The sequence below is a fragment of the Salarias fasciatus genome, chromosome 16 (assembly GCF_902148845.1).
Source record: "Salarias fasciatus chromosome 16, fSalaFa1.1, whole genome shotgun sequence".
NCBI lineage: Eukaryota > Metazoa > Chordata > Actinopteri > Blenniiformes > Blenniidae > Salarias > Salarias fasciatus.
Window position 1 is genome coordinate 6,583,010 of NC_043760.1, and position 24,213 is coordinate 6,607,222.

Here is a 24,213-nt window from a genome sequence, read left to right on the forward strand (position 1 = left end):
TATCAAACTGATTGCACTTAATGAATCTCTGTGGTTTCCGCTTCCTGAAGCGTTGCTATTGCAGACATCAGACGTGGTTGTTGGACTGTTTTCAACTAAAAAATTTCCACGCTGCTAGTATTTTAGCCACTGGGTTGCAGATGCTGCTGCAGTGTCACATGGCTGTAGCATGACAGTGTTGATCAGCTCAAGCCACCGATTGCTGAATCAAAATAATCATCCCTGATATGATCATGACACCCCTAAGATTTACACTGAAACTCAGAATGTAGTTTGAAACCCGTTATTTTTACATAGAAATGATGGTGGTGTATTAACTGCATTGCGTGTGTGTGTTGCGTGTGTGTACGAGTGAGAACGTGCTGTGAGAACATATGAAATGTGCTTCCTGTTAGATTCCTGTGAGCACAGACCATTTGACTTCAAAGATGACCCAACAGAGTTTTAAAGAGAAAAAAATGAGATAGTTTATTTTAAATGTACAAAAACTATGTACACAAACACTCACACACACACAGATACACACAAACCCCACACACACCAAGCATAGTAAGAGTGGATAGTAGCATACACGCAAACTTTTGAAAGGATATTTAAAAAGTCAGCAAATATAATAAAACTGAGGAAGTCGCAGACTTGGTTTGTCCAATCCTGCCCCAAACAGGATTTCACTATCCGAGTCTGTGTGTCCCTTCCTGGACTCTGCAGTTCATCCGGAGCCTAGGGGGAGATAGGGATGCAACGAGGAAGGATGTATGAATGTGTTAATTAGGGCTGGATCTCTACCGAGAACGCACAGAGGTACTTGTATATTCTTTTAGAGAATGCTCCTCATCAGACACACGGGGGTTTGTGTGCCTGGGTGGATGAACACAGAAGCATATTCTTGTCCTTCTCAATCATTTAGCCTTGCAAGATGAGGCCGCTGAGAATTAATGTCTCTGATCCAAAGGGCAAAGCAAGAAATCTGTTTTTTCAGTGCCATTCCCAAGAGCTCAGACCACGATCAAAAAAGCACATAATGTCCGTGGATCTAAACATTGTACAGTCACAGGAAACAAAGGTTTGCTAAATTGAGACTGTTTTCACATTGCTGGTTTTAAACTGAAATACGGTTTCGATTCTTCTGGGACAAACTCTTATTTTTAAACAGAATGGAACTGCACTGTTCACCCATTAACACCAGCTGTGAGGCCAATATTTAAATTATCCAGAGTAGGAGCACATAAACTCTCTGACCTCTTGTGTTCACTGCTTACAGTAATTTGTCTTTCCTAAAATTGTGTATATTTTGTGCACGTAACAAATGTACAAAAATGTATAATCATTATTTCATTATTATTTGTAAAGATATAATCTGTGGCATTATTAGGTTGGACTAGAATCTGACAGGTAGATAATCCTGTGCACCCTTTCTTCACTTTTTCAAGCTGACACACCGGAAGGGTTTATTTGTCACAGAGCACATGTCATCTGTTCTTAGCAACTGCTGTCACTTTTCTTTTAAACTTTATGCAGATGCATAAGAGTATGTCAATATTGAAAAAAAAGAAGCACACATGGTTCTTAAAATGATCAGTTCAAAAGACAGAAACACTTTTTTAAACAATGTGTTTACTTTACAACTTTACAGAGATTCTGAGCTGTTGAACTGATAAAATAACTATAACTTCTCAAATTTAGCTTTCTGAGTTTGGAAAAAAAAATCCATTATTCTCAAAAGGTTTGTGACATTAGTTTGACGAGTCAGAAGTAAAAGGTCCTTGAGTTTGCTATTGCTCAAAATGAATGTTATTGTTACAAAATCAGAAAATTAATAATCACCTAACTTTTCTATTTTTTTTTTAATTAGGTGAAAGAGATCAATATAGATATGTGATAAATGGGCCTCTGGCAGCCCTGGTTTGAGGATCAGAAGTCGATGGCATATTTTAGAGTGAGTACCATTCAGTATAATCAACACACATAATGGTTTTCATCAGGAACATAATCTGACAAATACATATCATATCCATTCCCTGGTCAACTTGATGTCGTCAGCAAGGCACCATGTGAACTGCTGTCAGTGCACCACTTAGTAAAAGGCCTTTTACACCAGCAATACTGAATGGCAATAATGAATTTACATACCCTGGGTTATCATATATTGGTAGCTAAAAAGTATGGCTTTTTTAACAAATGTTGATAGAAAATGGTTCTTAAACCTAGCTATACTTCTATGATCTTTTCAATGAAACATATTATGAGTTGAAGCAAATATTACAAGATAAGCATATCACCATGGACAATGAGGACAAAGTTCATGAAACAGTCATTTTTGCATTTTACAATCAGTGCTTTCTTGTGTAGTCCTTTTATTCCTGATGGACATGGCAAGAATGGAGGGATGATGAGGTGTTCAGTTGCTCTCAGCTTAGCATGTTGAGGAATTTGCTTTCCTCAGCCAAGGCTGTGAGCATGGAGTTCATATCACCAATGGCCATGTTGCCAATCCCTGCTGGTACGGATGCAAGGGTGACGGAGTTGCGGGGTGTGGTAAGACGTGAGGAACTCTGGGAGAGACTCTGTAGAAGACCAGGACTTAGAGTGCCTGACATCAGGCTGGAGTGGTCCCCATCATCCAGCATGGTGTCAAAGTCAATCTGGACCTGTTCAGTACCCCCTGCTCCTCCAGTGGAGGAGTCTACTGTGCTGCTGGAGACCTGGTTAACTCCCGGTGACGCCATGTTGGCTGCTACAGAGTTGTTGCTGGCTGGAACCTGGCTGGCACATGGGGACATCGGTTCATCAAAGTTGACAGAAGAAGGCCCCAGCATATGAATCTGACCTGTGTAGAATACAGAAGAGTTCTGATTTTCCGAGTTGGTGTTATGGGCTATTGCCCCATTGGGTCTCTTTGGGCTTGCTTCAGATGTGTCATTGCCATGAGTGGGGTACACATCTGACAGCTTGGGCACTCGGCTCAGCTGTGACATGCCATTGTGTTGTCTGACATTGGTCCTGGGTTCTGGAGGAGGCCTGGGCTGTAGCATTCCTCTGCCTCCAATTGGAATATTGTGTTGTTGCTGAGAGAGAACACTGTAATTTGGCGGTTGGTCCAATTGGTTCACAAGAGGAAACCCATCAATCTGCGTCCTTGCTCTGTAACGTTGCAGTTCTGCATCAGCCATATTGTTGTGGATCGGCCTCATGCTTGTGCTCCCAGACATAGAATTTGGGATTGCCTCTTGGCCAAATCCTTGCTGGGGACTCATTTGCTCACTGAAGTTCATACTGTTGCACTGCTTTTGTAGTTGGTGCTGCTGAAGGGAGATATTTGTCCGGCTGCTGGGGTTTGCATAGCCCTGCATAGAAATGTTCTGACTCATAGGCCCGATCTGCTGGTTGTTGCTCGGGCCTTGGCCTTGTACCTGAAAAGATCCAAAGTTCTGCCTCTGCTGAACAACAGCAAGGTTCCCTCGAAGAGTATTGTGCTGCTGTTTGGAGAGCTTGGTTGTGGAGTCCACTGTCCCTGAACTCACCTCATTCCACTGCACTGGCATGTTATTCTTCTTAATGCTGTCTGGTGGTCCTGGGAAAGGCTGCTGGGAACCACGAGTACTGATGTGGCAGGACTGCATGTCTTGCCCTGACTGACCCATGGTGGCATCAACCATTGCCATCCGCCTTTGTGCGTAGAATGACACTGGCGGGGCCATGCCTGTCTGGTAGCCCTGAGTCTGATTGTTGGAAATAAAGTCAACTTGACTGACATTGGGACCCGAGGGGCCGGAATTCTGTGACCTGAGGTACTGTACCATGTCATCTGGAAGCACTATATCATCCTCTCCACTCGGCTCTCCCACAGCCATCATTCCATCCACTGCCATGTTCTCCATGGCCACATTCTCAGAAATGCTCGGTGGTCTGGGGGCAAATGGGTAGCGTTGCAAGCTTCCATCAGAGCGAGTGTAGCCCTGTGCAGCCAGCATCTGGTGGCGGTCTGCAGCTGATGGAGCATTCATGGGGTTCATGCTGCTCATGCTGTTATATCGCTGGACCCTTGGGAAGGAGAGAGGGTCCAATGTGGGACGACGCACCGGATCGCTGGCCCGGCGAGGAAGGCTGGTGGGTACCTCATGGGGCATCATGCTCTGTGTGCCATAGCCAGTATCACTGCACCGTCTTGGCACAGTTCCCAGAGGCTGCTGATGGAACTGGTGGGATAAGCCCTCCTGGGAGTCACTGTAGAGCGCCATGCGTGTCCTCAGGCTCATTCTGTCCATGTTTGGGAGTGGAGTTGGAGGAGCGCCCCCTATGGCAGCAGCATACTTTGCCTTAAGCCGATAATGCTGAGCCGGTGTCAGACTGAGAAGACTTGGAAGACCTCCTCCGCCCCCTCCACCGACACCACCGCCTCCACAGTGGCTGGCCTCACTGGAGCGCCGAGACAGATCCGTGGAGATTGGGTCGTAGGAGTCAGCTGAGCTGATGTTGTTGTGGCGGTTGGTACCAAACTGTGACGCCTCGCTGGAGCGACGGCTGGAGTAGCATGGTGAAATGCCCGAGGAGCGCCGACTCAGTGTGTAGGCGGAGCTCATGGTGCTGGTGGTGCTGTCGCGTCGCTCATTCAGCTGGTTCAGGAGTGTTACTTCACACGAAGACAGATCGCCGATGCGCTGACCGGGGTATGGCCCACTTAAGTTACTCATCACGTTTGTGTTCTCTAGCAGGGAACCTGGAAAACAAAAAGCAACATTAATATATAACATAATCAATCAGTGACACATTTTGGTAATGGTTAAAATCAAGTCCCTGTGAATATGAAAAAAAATTGTTTTATCATTTATAACATTGCACTATTATCAGAGTATCTGTCACCAGTCTTTAAACATTTTCCTCATCATGATGCGACCTACCGACTGCAGGTATGGGAGGCAGCTTCATGCTGTTGCGCTGGCCTTGCGGTGGCTGTGGTGCAGAGTTACCCCACGGGCAGGAGTCCCTCACTGTCTTCAGCCTTTCTTTTTTGATGTTTTCAAGCTTGATGGTAACAGCGTCGCCATGACCTGCAGCTTTCCTCAGCTGAAGCCCCACCCCACCATGATGTCCCCCGGCCGGAACAGTGGAGTCCACCATGGGGCACTCGTCCTGCGCACTGAGGTCCCCGAAGCTGCCCCCGCTGTGCATGGCCATTTCTACCCCACTGTCGTTGTTGTTGGCACTGAGAGGCGACGGCTCACTGCTGCATGACGAGTGGCCGCCAGGACTGGACTGATACGTCTGGAGGGGGACAGCAGAAATCAAGCTTGATTACAAGAGGGGCCCATCACTTTTTCACACAAATATTCTGCAAAACACACACTTTAATGCGCAGATGAGATGCAGAATCAAAACAAATGTAAAACAAAATTTCAAATTATAAATGATTACAAAACAGGGAAAAGTCTAATCCTCAGTCTGCTGCAGAGTTCAGAGAACTCTGCTATGCATTCTTCAATATTAAATAAATTCCACAGTTAAAAAATTCTGATTGTGGTTTTGTTTTGAAATAACTAATGTAGGACTGTAGTTTCATAATCTCATTATTTAATTAGGAGTATGATTTATTTACAAAGTGAAAACAGTGGATAATAGATCAGTTCTGTGAGCAGCAATTCAGTGGTGACTGTAATTCACACTGGTCCAGAAAAGAGGTCTTGATCACAGCTTGATGCTCGCACTATTTGTTCAGCATCCATGCTTCAGTCCCAGGCTTTGAATATTAATGTCACAGTTACATCGATCATTGGTTGGAGAGACTGTCACAGGGATCTTTTGGACGTAGAGTGTGTATGAACATGAAGCTTTACAGATAAACTAGTTTCCACATGAATTCATGCCTCTCAGCCTCAAGTGTAGACAAACACAATGTTCTTAACCCCTTTGCAATCATAAGGCTCTATATTTCATGTTTCTATTGAACATGGTCATTAATTATTCGTAGAGCTGCTGGGAAAGGGGAAAGAGAGCACTGGATTCAAGATCTCATCAAACCTCCATAAAGACAAATAACCAAGTAATTTTGGACTGTTCGTCCTTACAGATTTGCTCCAAATTCAATGTTTGGTGGCCCAACATGAAAACTACATCATTTTCAGTGTTTCCGCTGCGGGGTAATCATGAAACTCTTGTTAAATGAAAATGCAAAAAAATATGCGTTTTCAGTTGAAACATCGTTTAAACAGGCTGTTAGTCACTTCCATGTTAAGGCTTCACTGTCTTGCTGAAACAACCACATTCTGAGACATCCTGATGTTATCCTGTAGAACAGACTAACAAAAACGGATATTCATTTTCTGTCAAATTAATCTAGAAATCCAGAATGAGAGGGAGCAAAGCAACCTTGAAGTGTGATGCTTAGTCCACCTTGCTTCCAGTCCAGTGTGTGTCATTTTGCTTGTCTATCGAAGCATGAGTGTATCCAATTATAACAATGCGTTCAGCATGCAAACCGTTATTAGATCAGGTCCATTTGTTTTTATAAGTCAGTCTTAGTTGAAGACAGATTTACACCTGACTCAAATCTGGTGTCATTGTTTCAATTTCAGCTCAACTCTTTCTGGAGTCATTTAAAATTCTACACTGAAAGACATGAATTCGGGCTGCGGTTCATATCGTCTGTGCGGTATAAGGGTCAGAGTCTTGTGTGTTTTGATATTTTTCATTTGGACTCATGCAGAAAACATGCCAAAGTATGTTAGTATCTTGCAAATGACAAAGCATATGGCCACAGAGCACCGTAATACATTGGTATCATGCAAGAATGCGACATAACCTGAGACACAGAGAAAGGCAGGAACACCCACTGCGTGCTCACCTCAGAGAAGTCTGTCCAACAGGAAGGTTTAGGAGAAAGAAAGAAGCAAGGTCAAGCAGCAACCAGAGAGTGAGTTAGGAAGGATGCAGGGACTCGGAATAAAAATTACTGCAGCTCATGTTAGTAAAGTGGGAAACCGTCTGTCGGTTCTTGTGGAACGGGAACAGCCATGCAGTCACCAGCATCGGCGCTGTATCAGCAGAGTGAGCAGTACCCACCACAGAGTTCTCAGTCTTGATAGACTTGACTTGCAGGCAGTCCTCCACTCCTCTAGAAGTGCTATTGGCCTCGATCTTGCTGTCCGCGCCTCTGGCGCCGTGCTTGGCGTTCATGTCATTCTCCCCGTTGCCTTTGGGCGGCTGCTGCCTCGGAGGAGCGTCGCCTCGCTGCTTCTTGGTGACGTGCGCTTCGGGTCCGTGGACCGTCTTGACGTGCTTCCTGAGAGAGCTCGGGTCCGTGTAGCGCTTGGTGCAACCCGGGATCTTACACACATACGGTTTCTGCCGAGAGGGATTTAACATGACTCTCACGCCGGAGGAAGGAGTCCTCACTCAGTCACATACAGGCTGCTTTAAGCAATGCAGCTCCGACATACCTCATTAGAGTGTGTCCGGTTCTGATGCTTTGCCCGGTCTGAGGCGTTGGAGAACGCCTTGTTGCAGCCTTCATGCTCACACACGTAGGGCTTCTCCCCGGTGTGCGACCTGAGGTGGGTCTTGAGGTTCTCCAGGCGAGAGTACGCCTTGGAGCAGCCCTCAAACTGTGGAGGAAAGGCCCAGACAGAGTGAGACTGGCTGGAGAGCTACGACAGAAAAGCTGTGTGTGTTTCAGTTTTCATATGTAATCTGCTCCTGGACCTCTGCCCACCTACTGTGGCGCGCCACACAAAAGCAAAAACCCCACTGCAGTTTGGGGGAAAAAAAGCTCTATTATGTGAAATATCTAAACTAAGTGTGAGGTGTGGTGGAGCTCTTTGTCTGCTGCGCTTTGTTGAGACAAAAAGAGGTCTGTGTTTAGCTTTTGTATTCGCTTGTACTGTACAAGCTATAATTTGGGATTCCTTCAGAGCAGTCATTGTGAGCGTAATTGGCTTTGAAATTAAAAGAGAATCAAATTAGAGCGGCCCCGAAATGAGATGAAAAAGTCAAAAGATTCTCCCTTATCACACAAGACTAAAGGGGAGTTATGGTGTTATGAGAAGATGCTTGTGGGATTTGTGCACAGAATCTGCAGCTCGCTCTAATAAGGATCCGCGGCTCCCTGCCTGTCTGCAGATTTTAATTACACGCCCACGCCGTCAATCAGCTTTTTCAACTCTCCTTCACAAGTCATCTGTTTTAATGCATTCACAAGAGCCTGTGAGTGAGCTTTGAAGCCCAACAAACAGGCTCGCAATTTGATCTTCACACAGCAAACGGAGGCTTCAGTCGAACCCCGATGACTTATCTACATGGAGGACATCACCAGCGACGAGCACAAAGAAACCCTCACTAACTTCTTCTAAGTCTGATTTTTTTCCTTTTGGGGAAAAAGGGGATGGTTGAAGCGTTCTGGCTGCCAATGTGGCCGAATAACATCGAGCTTTGACTTTGGGCATTTTTTTTTCTAAACTCACACCTCGCAAGCCTTTTCACAATAAAACACAGTTTTATTGATTATGTTGAGTCAAAACAGTAGAAAACCCCATTTGTGCTAACTGGGTGCTTTTATTTCCCTTTTCTTTGAACTATTATACCTTTCACACTCATTGTTTTTCTGTATAACATATCTCACAGCTTTTGATGAAAATATTACATTCACTTGAAGGTAGGGCTGACTCCATGTCACATTTAAATGACATGCCTTTGTTGTGTAAGCATGTGGAATGTTGCTTTTATTGTGTGTTGAAAACATGATTAAATGTGATAAATTGATTGACCTTATTTAAATTAAAACTTTTAATAGCGTTCCACCACTAATTAACATAAGTTAATTCTAAAATTCTGATTATTATTAAAAATAAGTAATGCATCTACTCTGCACTCGTGGTAAATGATTTCATCTCTCACCGTGCATTTGTGGGGTTTCTCCCCGGTGTGCCGCCTCATGTGGACCACCAGCATGTACTGGGCCTTGAAGGGCTTCTGCTCCCGGGAACACTCCTCCCAGCGGCACACGAACTCTTTCTTCTCGCCGTGGATGTGGTCGTTGTTGATGTGCTGTGGAGACACAAACGTGGACTGTTTATCTCAGATGGAGAAACCCGCAGACAGGATACCGAGGGTTTGTGCCACTAAATACAGCGAGTCAGCAAATTTTTGTCTTTTTCCCCCTGCTTGAACATCCTCCTTGTTTCACCTATCCGCGCCGTCACTAAAAGCGCCGGCTGACGGCGCCGTCCATTACAGCTGACAGTTATTGCCTCTTTGTCAATGGGACACAACCTGTAAAACGCCGGCTGTGTTTTTTCAGGCCGAGTGTGTTGGTGTTAACGTCTTTCTGCAGGAGGAACTTCCTCTGATCCATGCTAAAGTGAGCAGGAAGAGGATTCTCTGACCTCCTTTTCAGTGGATCGGTACGTCAGCGAGAAAAGGTCAAAGTTTCCTGTGTGATTCTAAAAACCTGCATCTGAGCTTCACTGTGATTCAAGTTAACTTGATTTCTGTGTTCTAATTAGTTTGTATTGATCAAAATAAACATGTTCTCTCCTGGACTAAGAAGTGGTTCAAATCATCATACATCATTTAAAGAATTGTTGACACTGAACGACAGTAGTTAGCTTAGCCTGAAAACACAATGATGTTTGAGTATATTGACGATACAATTTGCAATGAACACAAACACCTGACAGACGATGTTAACATCTTTGAGATTTTGTTCTTCCAAAAAACAGCGCTCATTCTCTGTCATTCAATCAATTTATGTCCCTTGTCTCTGTCCCTTGCTTCAGGCTCCTTGACTTTCCCTCCTCATGTTTGATCGTTGGTCTCGTCCTGATGTCGTTCACCTGTCCCTCAGTGTGTGATCGCAGTCACCTGGAGCCTTGGGCTTATAAGGGGCTGTCCTCGTCCTCCTGAGTTCACTGCATGTCTGTGCCTCTCTGCTGCTTCAGTTTCTGTGATTTCTGCATTTTGCTCTTGTGCTTCAGCCGTTAAAAGTCCCTGCTGTGGACTTTGTCTGTGTGCACTGTGGCTTAGTGTTCAGTTTCTACCCTGAGCAGCAGCTCCTCCATGCTGCAGTGAAGCTTTCACAACTTGGGAGAAGAGTTTTTGTTTTTTTGCACTTTCTTTCTTGATTTATGGACAATAAAATGAGTTTGTCCAGACTCCAGTGGTGTTTGGCATTTTGGGTCCATCTCCCTTCCATGCCATTAGGCTGTTTGAATATTTTCACCCTGAGAGATTCAAATATTTCAACTTTAGTTGGCTGATAAATCTGCAAACACAGATATTAAGAAAAACAAAACATGATTTTTTTTTTTCTTAAATATTCAGGTGTGTGCTTTAACATTTAGGTTTAAGTGAGAGTGCTGTCGTTGGCCCAAATTAAGTGAATCATTAAAAATACAACTTTCCTCGTAATTCTCCACAGTCTCTTCTGCTGATTGATAACATGTTGAGTCTGTGATGTGTTGTGCAGCCTAACCGTTTTCCCACAAGTGGCTCAATGGAAGTGTTTCAGAATGGATGTGATTGATCTGCAGTAAGAAACTCTTGAACAAAGATTTACTCTGAACAATAAATGACATTTGTTTTATTCAAACTTGAGACTGCAACTTTAGTGCGTTTGATTTTTTTTCATATACCAGATACATAAAAAAAATCAAATATGCACTCACACCAAATTACCTCAAAAAAGTTCTAATATATCTTCTAATGAATAATGAAATATTTTCTTACATAACAAAATTCTGTTCTATATTTTTGTGAAAGTGTGTTTCAAATAAATGGTTAAAAAATACAATGCATCTGAAATATATCAGTAAGGCTTGTGTACTCTGGTGTGTTTTTGTTTTTCACACCCTCCCAACAATAAAAAGAAATTTCAACTTGCATATAAAAATCTTTGTTTTGCTTCTATCTACAGTTGAAGTCAAATACATCGATGATTCTTTCTTTTAAAGCTGTTTGCTTTTTATTACATCATTTTTATGCACAACGATCCAAAAATAAACCAAGATAAAAGCATAAAAAAACAGAAATATCTGAACATGTCACTTCCAGACACGTTCCATACTTGTTCTCTTCTCATGCTTGTCACACATCGAGCTGTACCTAAGTGTTTTTTTTTTTGTTTTGTCATCAGCTCAGGTGTTCGTTCAAAAACACAGTTCATTAAAGTCCCAGTTCCTGTGCACGCACAACGCTTCTGAACAGACACACCACATGCAAATATTCACACACTCGGAGGAAACACTTCATTTCCTGAGGACATCCAAGCCCACAATGCTCCACTTATGTGGTCGCCGGCGAGAAAGCTCTGCGGTCGGCGATTCTGCTGAGATCTATTTTGAGGGAAAGAGGACGGATGGAAAGTGTGTGGCCCAAGCACAGCTCTCTATTTTCAGGTTGCACATTTTCAGGTTAGTCCATAATTTGAGGCCTTTTTAAGTGGGATTACTTTGGTCAAGCAGAAGCCAGGAGAAACCCACAGGTGTGTTTGTCTGTGTGTGTGTGTGTGTGTGTGTGTGTGTGTGTGTGTGTGTGAGTGTGAGTGTGTGTGTGTGTGTGTGTGTGCACGCACACGCTTGCATTTATTACTGTTGACAGACCGGAATCGGTTCACACTCTTGCATTATGGGATCTTGTAGAGACAAAGTAATCAGCATCAGAAAACTTGAACTCTTCAGCAGGAAGCATGCCTAAGGTTGGATTAATACTGAGGTTAGGCAGGTTGTAGTTTTATTTCTACTTTATTCACACATCACCACATTAAATTCAGTATATGTTATCAGTGTGAAAGATCCCGAGGAAGCTATTTCAGCCTTTTATTAGAGGGAACAATTTTCCTCAAACTGATTTGTAGGAAATATAAAAAGGCAATGCAAGTTCCCTTAAAAGGTAACGATCCTGGGTGTATGTTTTACCGATCATGAAAACCGTGAGTGTAACTGTAGAAGTACTTGGGGATATGTCAGGAATTGGTAAAGATCAAAACAATACATCTCAGGTTGTATTGTGAAAAGTTTATAGAAATCAGAAACCTGAAGAAATCCCCTCGGCCATCCCGCGAGGCTTCAGGAATGTGTTGGCTTCACATTAAGCCGCCTTGGAACTGACCGCTACTGGCTGACGTCGGCAGTGTCACTCCTGGTCCCGACCCGTCTTTGGAGCCCGCCTTACCCAGAACCCCCACCCCGACTTGACTGACAGTCCGTCAGAAAGTGGAGAGCGTGGCTCCGAAAAGGTTCCCCGCTCCAGAACTGCTGGCATGACGATGGATTTATGGCCGGCCCTTTGGGCTTCGGGGCTCGGGAGTGTTGCTGGGAGTGAGATGTTAGAGGTGAGGGGTCACGGAGCTTGACAGGTTTGTTGGGGAGGGGTTGGGGCATGGGGGCACAGCTGCAGGGCCCGGGCTTAAATTTGGCGAGAGCCGGCCGCCTCATTAACGTTGGACGTGTCAGGCCAACAGGAAAGGATCAGTCAGTGGACGGCTCCCTGACCGGACCCGATCAGCGTGGGTTTAATGAGCAGCAGAGAGGTGTTTTGACTTTTCACACAACAGATGCTGACGAAATAATTTAAAAGTCACAGCAGTGTTGTTTCTGTTAATGATGACAGTGATGAAATGATTTTGTGAACATATCTTTTGTTTCATGTTTTCATCCGCTCTGTGATGATGAAAATATGACAAGATGAAAATATTAGTGGGTTGGCGACAGCATTTCGATAGTCTTCCCTATTCTGTCTGTTCTGCCTGCCCTGCACCTGCATTGTCCCGTCCATGTTTGGTGACGTCCACCAGCACAAAGGATTGGTGGGTAGAAAACACTTCCAAATCCAAACTCAACACCACAGTATGCAAACAAAGTCATGAGGTTAATGACAAAATGAGTCATTTTTTTCTGTTGTGTCTGTTTGCTGGTCTTGAAATATTTTCTGAACATGGTAATATTTTGGGAAAACTTGCAGTAAAACCTGTTAGGTAAGTTGTATTGTGTTTATCCCATAAGTTCATATGTCAAAATGGGATGCATTTTATGATAATAAGGTTCGTAGATTCAGATTTAAAAATTTACATTTCATTGGTCAATATTTTGTTGCTGTGTGTGTGTGCTCCTTTTACAAGGACAGAAATCACTAAAATGTGACTGAAACTAATACACATTTTGTAAAAAAGACAACAAATTGCAGTCAAAAAACAATGAAGCAAACCAGAGGCTCATTCACGCTCAGTGTAAACAGCGTTGTGGCATCGACCACAGGACGCTACTCAACATAATGGTCAAATATCGAGACGAAAGAGTAGTTCTTGGAAAGTTTTCGGAAACAACCCAAGAACTTTTTACTTTTGTCATTTACTTCTTATCTCAACACTGCCCCCCCGTGGCTGCTGGTTGCATTGCTCAAAAGATCTGTAAGCTACATTACGGGAATCGAATGTGGAGCATAAATGAGCCTTAACAGCTTTGATACCACTCAGAAAGTTACTCTGTGCAGCCGAACGTGGAGCTGACAGGGTAGATGACCTCTGAATGCTGAGGTCTAGCTTGGCACTCACATGAACAAGCTGGTCCTGGGTGTCGTACTCCTTGGAACAGCCCTCCCAGTGGCAGTTGGTCTCATATATGGCCTCGGGCTCCTGCTTGCACTCATCTTTATCCAAATCCTCACTCAGGTCCAAGATCCCACCGCCATGGTCCTTGGAGTGAATTTAGAGATGGTTCAGTTTGTCACAGACTTGCACGCTGTACAGATATCGGAATTCTTTAAAGAGAAAATTTGCAAACAAAGATCTTCCAGCCAAATCTGTGGTCAATAAGAGCAGAAAGCCTTGTGTGCTGTTTTGCATATTTCTTATCTTATCTAGTTCCTAATCGCAGCCAGACTGGAGTTGTTCACTAAGCTGCCTTTTTAATCTTCACATAAAATCAATCGGAGCCAAATTGTCGAGTACAGTTAAAAGTGAAGCTGCTCTAAGTCGCTGATGGAGGCAGCTAAACTGCAAAAAAATAAAATATTTAGGCTTCCATCACAGATCCAAACACCACATCCTTTACAGGTACAGTACGCAAACGTAAATGGGAATTTAAGCCAATCAACAGAACTGGCATGAGAATCAAAGAGAGCACAGCTGTTGGGTTTATATGGCTTGCATGTGGCACTGAACTAGGATGGGTTTGCTCTGGTGTCTCGTCTGGCCTCTGCACAAGTAATGAGAAGCAACCTGCACATTACACAAATGAGGGATTATTTTCATTGTGCACTTACGGTATCTTTAATTTCTGGAGTGGTTGGTTTGGTCAAAGTTTGTTTGGTGGACTCACCTGAGAGGTTGGTGAGATGGGCAGCGGGCCCTCTCCTTCAGTCTTAACCTTTGACCTCTTGGTGGTCAGCGGGTTGACTGTGCTGCTCACTGCTGGATCTCCACCAGAGTTCTGAGACACGACAGGAAGAACAGAGGTAGTTCTGAAGGTGAGTTCACACATCCTGGTGGGTTTGGCCTGTCGCAGCCTGAATGTAAACCGAGAACGTTTGATTCCAAAAACTGGACGAGGAAGAGGTACAGCAGGAACTGCTTCAATGACTCCTGCAAAGCAAAAGTTATGCAAGATGTGTTGCATGTTACACATTTTGAATCAGATGGTAAAAATGCAATTGTGAACCAACAACTATGTGGAGTTTACTCAAACATGAGCTCAACTGTACAAAGACACAGCTTTGTGATGTGGTAAAGACAATTTCCGGACTGCTTTTAACAAGGTTCTGAGCCACTTATTCACCTTTTAACAGCCAACTGTTCAATTCATCCTGACTGCCTCCACATTCACTCGCTCATTAATGTGCTTCGATTAAACCGCCACATTCCACTGCTGCTTTCCACGCCGCAGGGAGCGGCGAGGGGGAACCAGATAAGAGTCACAATGTTACTGTGTAATTTTCTTTTTCTTTTTCTCACTGCTAAGAGATGTGAGGGAACCGCGGCCCATAAGTCAGACTGCGACCCGCCGCCCAGACTAAACAGTTTAGACTCCTTTATGATCGCCAAAGCCACAAAGAAATATGAAAGAAGAGGAGTTATTGCCCTTATTGCAGATGGAGGGGGCAGCAGGGTGAATGTGGCGGCGGGGACGTGGTGGGGGAGGGGGAAGGGGGGGGGGTCCGTGTACGTGGGCGTGCATGTGCGAGTTGTGGGGGTCGGTGGCTTTGATCCGCCGACTTAATTCTGAAGACGACGAAAAGACAAAGACTCCGAAGGCCTGTTAAAGCCCTAATGGAGAGGAAAAGAAAGGAAAGATATAAATGAGTGTGTGAGTGTGTACAGAGGTTCATTGAAGGGGGTCCAACCCTGGAGGAAGACGAGGAATGGAAGGGGGGGGGGGGTTTGTGTAATCCCACCCAGACGCCACAGAGCAGTGGAGCACTTCTGGGGGCCCTCCATGATTCACTCAGTTGGCTGGAAACCAGAGGGGGAAATATGGTTCTGATCACAGCTGGAATAAAAGCTTAAATGTGTGTATGTTCTCCTTGTGTGCTGGAGCGTGCACAGAGAGGTGCAAATAGTCTCCCTCACGCTGCCGAACGGCGTGATGAAACCGAACGGGGCGGCGGAGTGATTCACAGAGTGGGGAAGTTTACATGTGGAGTGGCTGCAGTGTAAACAGAGGGCTGATAGAGAGAAGGGGAGACAGGAGGAAGTAAGACGGATGGAAGGTGGAGGAAGCCGCTGCACTTTCCTCCTGACCTCTTTTACGGAAAGAACGTCTTGATCACGACCAATTCGCAAATTTGCTGAAACTGAAAGAAAACATACTTTCTTTCCATTAGGACATGAACGACACATCACATGCTGAAACTGAGATCAGCTCGAGCGGCATGTATTTCAAAAAGTTGGAAGAAAAGGCTGGGAAAGTAATCGGCATGAATACAAACAACTGATAAGAGTCACAGCTTTCATAAAACTTCTGTTCCGCTGCATCGCATCCTCATGTTTATCTCCCGGATCTGAGCGTGTCAGTTTGACTCACGTTTGAAATGAGCTCGAACGTTCCTACCTGGTTGGCCTCCAAAGCGGAGCTGTTGTGGGTGGACATCGGCGTCGCCGTGAGGGGGTGCTGGCGGGCGGAGAACGAGGACGGCGACGGCTGAATGAGAGGGGACGTGTGTCCGAAGGCGTTGAGACCCCTCTGCTGGGACAGCAGCTGCTGGTAGGCCACTGGGTTGATGGGATGGGGGAAGCTGAAGGTGGGGCTGGGGGGGGAGTTAGGCAGGTTAAAAAAATGTTTTAAAAAAGCTGAAAACATGGCAAGCCTTCAAGTTACAGCAGATTTGATTCGTGATCCCTTCTAAATGACGCTTGGCTCGCCTGCCTGCCACTATGACGTATCATTACTTAGAGCAAACACTCGCATGGTGTATTTCACCCAAGTGGAGTAAAGCTAAAAGTAACAACAACATTTCTTTAGAATCAGCAATGGGAAATCAGGGAATTCACTGTTACGCGGGGTAGTTGCAGGAATTGAACTAAATTGCTGCTTTTTTTTTTTTTTTTTTTTACGAATCCACACTTTTTGCAGTAGTGCATGCTCAAGTGTTTGTGTCCGTGTGTGTGTGTGTGTGTGTGTGTCTGTGTGTGTGAGAACACTCACCTGATTCCTCCCACTGACAGGTGTCCATAGGAGCTGCTGGCGGCTGAGCTGGAGCGGGAGTTGTTTATGTAGGCCACCAGGGAGTTTGGCGAGGTGCGGATCATCGTCTGCAGGTCAATGCTGGCGTCGGACAGCGGCGAGATGGACAGCGCCCTCTTCCTGCTCAGCCGGGGTGTCAACCTCGGGCTGGAAAATCGGGATACTGCACAAAAAAAAAAGAAAAGATTCTTCTCAGCATGTGACACTCAACTTGTGTGGTCACAAATGACACTGATGATAAAGTACAAGAATTTTAATAGAATTTGCACTTTTTGGCAAACATTTAAACCAAGCAATGAGTCAGTCAGTGGTTTGCTCCAAAGGTCAATTACAGTATTTTTTGGATTCAATATTCAGTCATGGTATTGAGTTTGTAATCACTAGAAGAGATGCATGGACACATATGTATGCGCAAACATGTTGTATGTATCTGTGTTTTGTAACTTTAGAGTCTTTGAATACTCTTGAATACTCATACCAACATCTTGTTGTAAGTATCTTGTTGCAAGTTTTTTATTGTGTGTGTGTTTTGTTTTTTTGGAACTAATATAATGCGATTTATCACCATTAGCTCATGTCTCTATTGAATTGTTTTGTTTCTGGAAGAAATGTGAACAAATCTTTCTGGGAAATTCGCAACAGTTTCATATTTTGAGAATGTGGATATTAGGTTTGTCTGAGCCCTGGACAACAGTTTTAAGCTTTAAGGAGTTAATCTTCCTGTTGATTGTGTTTGGGAACTCTTGACTTCCTCCCACAATTTTAAGACAAGCTTGTTAAAGTAATTGGTGATAGTGAACGCCTGGCTGTGGTGTGGTCTTCTGTGTTAGCTCAAAGCTGCTGTGATACGTTCAAATAACTTAAAACCTGAATATGTGCCTGGTGGGTATAGAGTAGATGAAGGACCATCCATCCATGCATCCATCTGAAACTCTGAAACATATAAAGATCATCCAGTTGTGGAATTGCAGGACTACTGTGACTGTGATGGTAGAGCAGGTCATTAGCTCTTTTCTCACGCTTTGCAGGTGTCAGCTTGTCTTTAGCCAAAACACTGAACCCGACGTTTCTCCCACTGGTTTGTGAGCACATCGCATGGCCAAGAACAGTGTGAAGAATTGTGTGAGCAGGTGAGCAGACTGTCCAAGTAAAGCACATCGAGGCAACTGAAGAGGTGTATTTCATCTGTCTGTCTGTTACCCTCACAATCTGCTTTTAACCCCTTCAGCTCAAACCAGAACAATCAAACCAATGAACGTAGTCAGTACAGGGCAGGCGAAGGCCCGGTCGGGTGGACCGTGGCTTGTTACGATGGGACAGGACACCTGCTTTATCTGCTCGATGACAGAAAGCGCTCACATGCTGATTGCTAACGCTGCTGCTCGAGTCCAGACAGGAGCTCTCTCTGAATATCCTACGGTGATTCTCTTCCAAACTGATTACAAACCGTGCATTTGAGGTTTGACCCAATGGCCTTGCCGTCAACCAGACTGAGGAAGCCGTGTGTAAATCCCTCGCTGTTTGATTCAGAGTGCCTGGCCTCGGCGCTAACCGGCAGCTGCCCTGTGACGTTCCACCCCCGAGCAATGTAGCCGAGGTCACAGCCATGCTAAGCTACACTCTATCTCCTGCATCTCTCTCCCTCCCTGCACCGCTCTCCTGTTTAACATTCGCATCCTCTTATGCATAATGAATCCGCTCCAATCATTCTCAGTAATTACGGCGATAGCGATCTCTTTCAGGCCGTTGTACTTGGGCAAGTTAAATGGAGGCAATTTAAACAAATTGATTTCAGAATACCGTTTAACAAAAAAAAAAAAAAAAAAAAGAGTGGTGAACAAAGGTAGGGTTCATTCTGCACTTGTGTGAATAAGGAGCGTGGAGGAATGACAGGGTTTCGACCACGTTCCCATGAACTTTAAGAGGAGGCTATTTATTTTTCCACACATACTGATAGTCCATCAGTCATGCGTATTTGTTTCTTTTAAATCTCTCTGGTATGTGGGCTCGCACTCCCACAGACGCAGAGACAAATCGCTGGTTGGATCAACAGGTGCCGGTTCCCAGTGCTGCTCTGGTGTAATTAAGACTTACAGCAGACATCATCAGAGGCGCGAGAGGCAGGAAACTCATAATAGGCCCATCACAGCTCACCTCTGCACATGCATGGAGACCCGACACACACACACACACACACACACACACACACACAGCGTGTGAGCCCCACTGCTGTCAATATGTTGCCAATCGCCGACTCTCTGCTGCAGCCTCTGGAGCCAAATGAACGGAGGCACCGCCGTAATCACCGCGCCAGACCTGCGGCCATAAAGCGGGGCCTTGCTTCCAGAGCTATTACGATTGGAGGTGGCGAGTCGTAAAGCAAAGGCATATGCGCTCAAGTTAAAAGACCCACGGGAACTTCAGATGGCAGACAACAGTAGTTGGAGGCCTGGAGGATTTAAAAAAAGAAAGAAAAGAAAACAGGCTGAGGGAGATGATAGAGATGTGCATCAGAGAGTTAATGAAGAAAACAAAGAAGAGGAAGCAGCACTACACTCAGAAACATGAATGGTGAATGAATGAGTTTATTCTGCTTCGGTTCATGCTCATCATACAGACGCTGTTTTTTTTTTTTTTTTTTTTTTTTAACGACGAGCCAAGCTTGCAGTCGTGCCAGAAAATTTAATAGGAGATACGTGAATAAATTTTCCCCCCTTTATAAAGTAAGGAAACAGGCCTCACAGCCTGGTGGCGGGGGTAGAGTGGCGCCTGCCTCACTCCTCTGGGCACGACGCCAGCCCTCTCCTCCGCCCTCCGCCTCCATCTTCAATCCACCCACCCCTCCTTCATCTATACGTCGAGCTCAGCTCCGAAGAATTCAGAAACCCTCCAGCTAAAAAAACTTTAAGTTGCAGCAATTTTCAGTCTTCTGAAAGCCAAAGCACAAACATTCGGCTCGGCATTGTTAAAGTGGATGTCCTTGATCTAACCTATTTTTACCTGGAACAAATTTCAAACACACACACGCATGTATGCACACACACACACACACACGCAGTGTGCACACACACACACACACGAACCTCTCACTACTTGGTAAAGGGGTGTTTTATAGGTGGTGGTTATAATTGAAAGGGTGAGCAGGTTCCGGCAGGGAGTGAGAAAACAGATGTTGCACAGGCCGCAGCGACGCAGCAGTGTGTGGTAAAACTGCTTGTGTGTACTGAACGTGTGGATGAGTGTCTATGTGGGAATCCGTCGTGGATTGGTTGTAATTGTGGGATCTGAATTTACACAGATCACACATATACAGTCATTCTGAGACACTTTTACAGAGAAAAAGCAACAATTCCACATGAGCAAGCATCAGCAACGGTGGAAAGAAAAAACTTTTCACAGGAAGAAGTGCAGACTACAGAAGGGACACAAATGTTAGTGACTTGCAATAGTGAAACATAGAAAGTGAGAAAGGAAAGAAGTTCAGTGCAGTGACGGTCTCCCAGCAGTCTAAACCTACAGCAGCTTCACTAGAAAATGGCTCAGTGTGTCCTGAGTTAGCTCCAGCTGTGAACTTCAATAAATAGCAAAGTCTTCGGTCCAACCTTCGAAGCAGAGACTGTGTCGGCCTTTCAGACTGAACCTGGAGAGAAGTCTGATAGCTGAAAGCTCTGCCTCCCGTTCTACTGAAGTGGTGATAAAAGCAGCACAGTCCCAGGATCTGGAGCCAGCCCACATCCACACGCTCCTTCAGGTCTTCTGAGGCAGAGCAGCCTCTGAGGGACTGTTTTGTATAGTAAGAGTCGCAAAGTGAGGACAGTGAATGAGTCACACACTGCATCACGGACTACCTGAACCTTCTGCAGGGACACTGTCCTTTCTGTTGAGACGATGCTCTGCTTCCCCAGCAGCTAACTCTGGATGATAAGTGACGTCCAGGACGTCCTCAACAGGAAGAAGAGGGCATTCAGACATGGAGACGGGGAGGATGTGAAGCAGACACAGCAGGAACTCAAGGTCTGTCTGCAAGATGCAAAGGAGTCCGACAGCAGAAAGATGGAGCAGAAACCCTAACAGAGCAACATCAGAGAGGTCTGGGAGGGAATGATGAACATTACAGGCTGCAAAAAGACCACAAAACCGACAGAGCAAACCAGTTAAAGCAGTTCTTCAGTAGGTTACGCTGAACTCTGAATGTTACGAAGCTCAACCCTGAAGCATGGGAATCCTGCAGCCTCTTTGTGGGTTGAATAAGTGGATGAAGCAAACAGACGGCAGACTTTCTCTGACAATAGAATGATGAGCTGCCTGAGTTGGAACCAGAAGCGGTGTGAGGAGGTCTGCTTGGTGAAAATGAGTCCTCGGAGATGGAATGAGAAATGCAAACTTTCCAGTGACTTTCAACAGTGTGTGAGCATCTGTTCTGCGAGCATGACCCTGAAGGTCTAATGAAGTCTTCGTGCATTCAGGAGCATTAAGCATTAGTTTGAAAAAAAACAAACAGAAAAGCCTGCATTTGTCCGACTGTATGAAAAGAAGTCTGGAGCACTCAGCGAAGAGGTGTTCAACGCCTTCAGGATGAATTTGCCTGCTGAAGAATGAGTGATTATAAGAATGTGTTCGGAGTTAGCTTGTTTGGTCTGCTGTTTTCCTCTTTCACAACTACAATTTTTCATGAACATAAGGCTTTAAATTGGGGCAAAGAGCAAAGTAGCCCCTTCATATGGCAACAATACTCCATTAGCCAAAAACAGACATCATAGCTAATGAATAATGTGAACTCTGCTGTGAAATCTGGTTATTACCGGTTTGTTAAAAAAACAGCTCTGAAATTGTTTGAGTCTTGAGCTTCTTGTCTGACTGTATTTGTTTCCTATGTTCCAAGCAGTTGGCCTCACCATGTAATCTTTGGCTTGGCCGCCGTGACCTTGAGTACAGTGAAGCACGAGCTTCTCTGCTCGGAGCAACCGACTGCCAACTTTAGCATACCAGCCTTGAGTCGGTGCCAGCAGGGCCCCTGGAACTCGCGTTTTCATCCCCCTCCCCGAGCCGGCCAGAGCGGGAGCATGTTTATTTTCCCAACTAAATCTCACTAATACTAACACTGTGAATTTTATTAGAGAGGGGGGCTCGTGCTGAATCCTCTATGAGCCCCCAGTGTCCAGCCCCAAAGCCGCCGTTGTGTTTGCCAGCGTGTTTATGCACACACTTCCAACCATGCGCTCATGAACCAACATATAGTTAAGTGTTTGTGTGTGCAGTCTGAGGGGACCCTACCCTCTCCCCTCACCGCCACATCAGTCCCTCACTCCCTCTGCTGTATCAACACTAAAATGTCTTTTTCCTCAGGATGGCAGACATTTACTTTGGCCGTTGCTTTTGTCGTGGGAGTTTCAACGTTTTCCCGCAAACCACTGATATTTCGCTGCCCACCCAGCCTGACATACCTGCACATTCATATACAAACAGTCCTCTGAAAGCCGCCCAATGTGAAATACCATAATGTGACTGTATTCGCCCTCACAGTAGAAGTGGTGTACCGATGCTGATGCTAGTCATACTTAAATGCTGGAATTATTTTTTTCTCCGTCTCACTTCTATTGGACTTTGGAGACTGTGGAAAGGGGGAACTGGATTTACACATGCTTGGGTTACTCTCAGATCTTTCTACTGCAAGAGTGATTCGTTTTATGATCCAAACATGCTTTTAACAGTTTAAACCCCAAGAAGCATATATATGCATTTTAACATGATCTTGTAAATGATGTTAAGCATTGACGTTATGAGGGCAGAACAAGGTTTAACTTTATTTGAGTACAATGATGGCCAAACAAAATGCACACATCGTTAATCTTTACTATATATTTTTTCTTTTTTTCCCCCATCTAAACGATAGTCATAAAATTAAGAAATCTGTGCTTGCTGGATTGCATTTTTTTTCTGTTGCAACAATGCTTCTCAAATATATATCTTATATTATTTTAAAGTCTGTTTATTTCTCTTTGGAAAGGGGGCTCATCTGACCTTCAGTCTGAAGACAATACATGTGCTTAAAACTAATAATCCAGAAACATCCATGTGAGGATAAGTGGTGGAGTTGCCCACAGGTTTCAGGGTGAGTGTATATGGTTTTCTCTATGCCTGGCTGTAATGGACTGGCCCAACTTTCCCAGGGTGTACCCAGCCCCATTGGTTCAGCTCCATTGACCCCTGAACTGAGTGTAGCGGACGGAAGAGGGACGGATGGTTTGATTTTGTGGAATTCAGCAGCTGAAAATCACCTGACTGTCAGCACTTGCTGTTTGGTATCAATCCAGGACTTTTAGTTTTCACTTATAGCATAATCTTCATAAGCTTTATTAAAATCAAATCACGAAATCCTGAGATAGACTGATCACTAAATGAGACTCAAAGATGTATGAATCACAGCAATGTGAAAGCAGACTTATAGGACAAATTGAGGATTGTGTCTGGCAGACATCCAAATAGTACACACTCATTTTACTGCGTTCCAGACTGCACAAAACACTCAGGATTTTATACTGACAGATGATGTCAAACGCTACAATGGAAGGTTTTGAAAAGGAGGTGAAAATCAACTCAGCCTTTAGCAGAGATGCTGCTGGTATCGTGGTCAGAGACACTTCCTCACCTGGCTCACCATGACTTTTATTTTCTGACTAACAATACAGATTTTCTTCATTACATTTGAACGCGAGGCAAACAGAAGTAAATTAACTTAGAAATGACACAATTTAATTAGTTGAGCATCTGCAAAATGCATGCAGACCAAAGGAGCAATCTGAATGTGTGAGTTTGGGTGTGAGCTCGTCCGAAAGGTAGTGACTGTGCTCCTGACACTGGAACCCAATTAATAACAAATATTTAAAAATGTAACTTGCATGGTGGCAAGAGGGGTGGGTTGGTTGGGGGGTTTCTATAAAACAAATCAAGTTTATTTATCGAGCACTTTAAAAACAGCCACAGCTGAAAAGTGCTGTACATAAATAAATATGGAAACCTAAAGGCATCCAGTGCAAACAATAAAAATACAACAAAAACAATCAAATGGAGCAATGTGTAAAGCTGGATTAAAAGCCAATGAGTAGAAATGAGCCTTAAAATTAGTTTTAAAAGACAGTGAAGGAGCTTGTCTACACATGAGTGCAATTACCTGCCTGCACTCTCTTCACGTTACGTTCCAGAACGATAGGTTTATCTACATTTTCGGTCAAACGTGACCCCCGCTCCTAAGGCGTGGAAGTGGCTGGAATGCACAGGCTTGGCTGCTAATGCCAGTTTAGGATCAAGATCATCGCCTTGCTTAAACCACCCAAGTGGCAGCAGGTCCAGTTCAGTGTAAAGTGAAGGTGAAGAAGTGACAGCAGCGTTGCAGCACTGCAGCACGCAACGGCAGCAGCTTGGGGGAGAATATTTGGTTTTCAAAATGAATATCTGGATACAGCATCAACTACCGGATATTTGGGACCATTGGAGGTGTGAGCATACATGTTAGCATGCCTTATGGTCGACCCAATGTTATTAACCTGTG

The 24,213-nt window shown here is 44.6% G+C and overlaps 1 protein-coding gene across 1 annotated transcript in view; it reads right to left on the bottom strand.

The window, feature by feature from the left end:
- Positions 1-476: 476 nt before the first annotated feature.
- gli2a (GLI family zinc finger 2a) overlaps positions 477-24,213 on the bottom strand; it is an 89,063-nt gene continuing 65,326 nt past the window's right edge. Inside the window, exons 6-14 of the mRNA XM_030112123.1 lie at positions 16,626-16,827; positions 16,032-16,227; positions 14,304-14,414; positions 13,538-13,678; positions 8,887-9,036; positions 7,434-7,598; positions 7,057-7,338; positions 4,899-5,262; positions 477-4,717 (exon numbers count right to left, since the gene is read on the bottom strand). Of these exons, the coding sequence (XP_029967983.1) occupies positions 2,409-4,717; positions 4,899-5,262; positions 7,057-7,338; positions 7,434-7,598; positions 8,887-9,036; positions 13,538-13,678; positions 14,304-14,414; positions 16,032-16,227; positions 16,626-16,827 (3,920 nt within the window). The 3' untranslated portion in view covers positions 477-2,408. The remainder of the gene's footprint in view (positions 4,718-4,898; positions 5,263-7,056; positions 7,339-7,433; positions 7,599-8,886; positions 9,037-13,537; positions 13,679-14,303; positions 14,415-16,031; positions 16,228-16,625; positions 16,828-24,213) is intronic.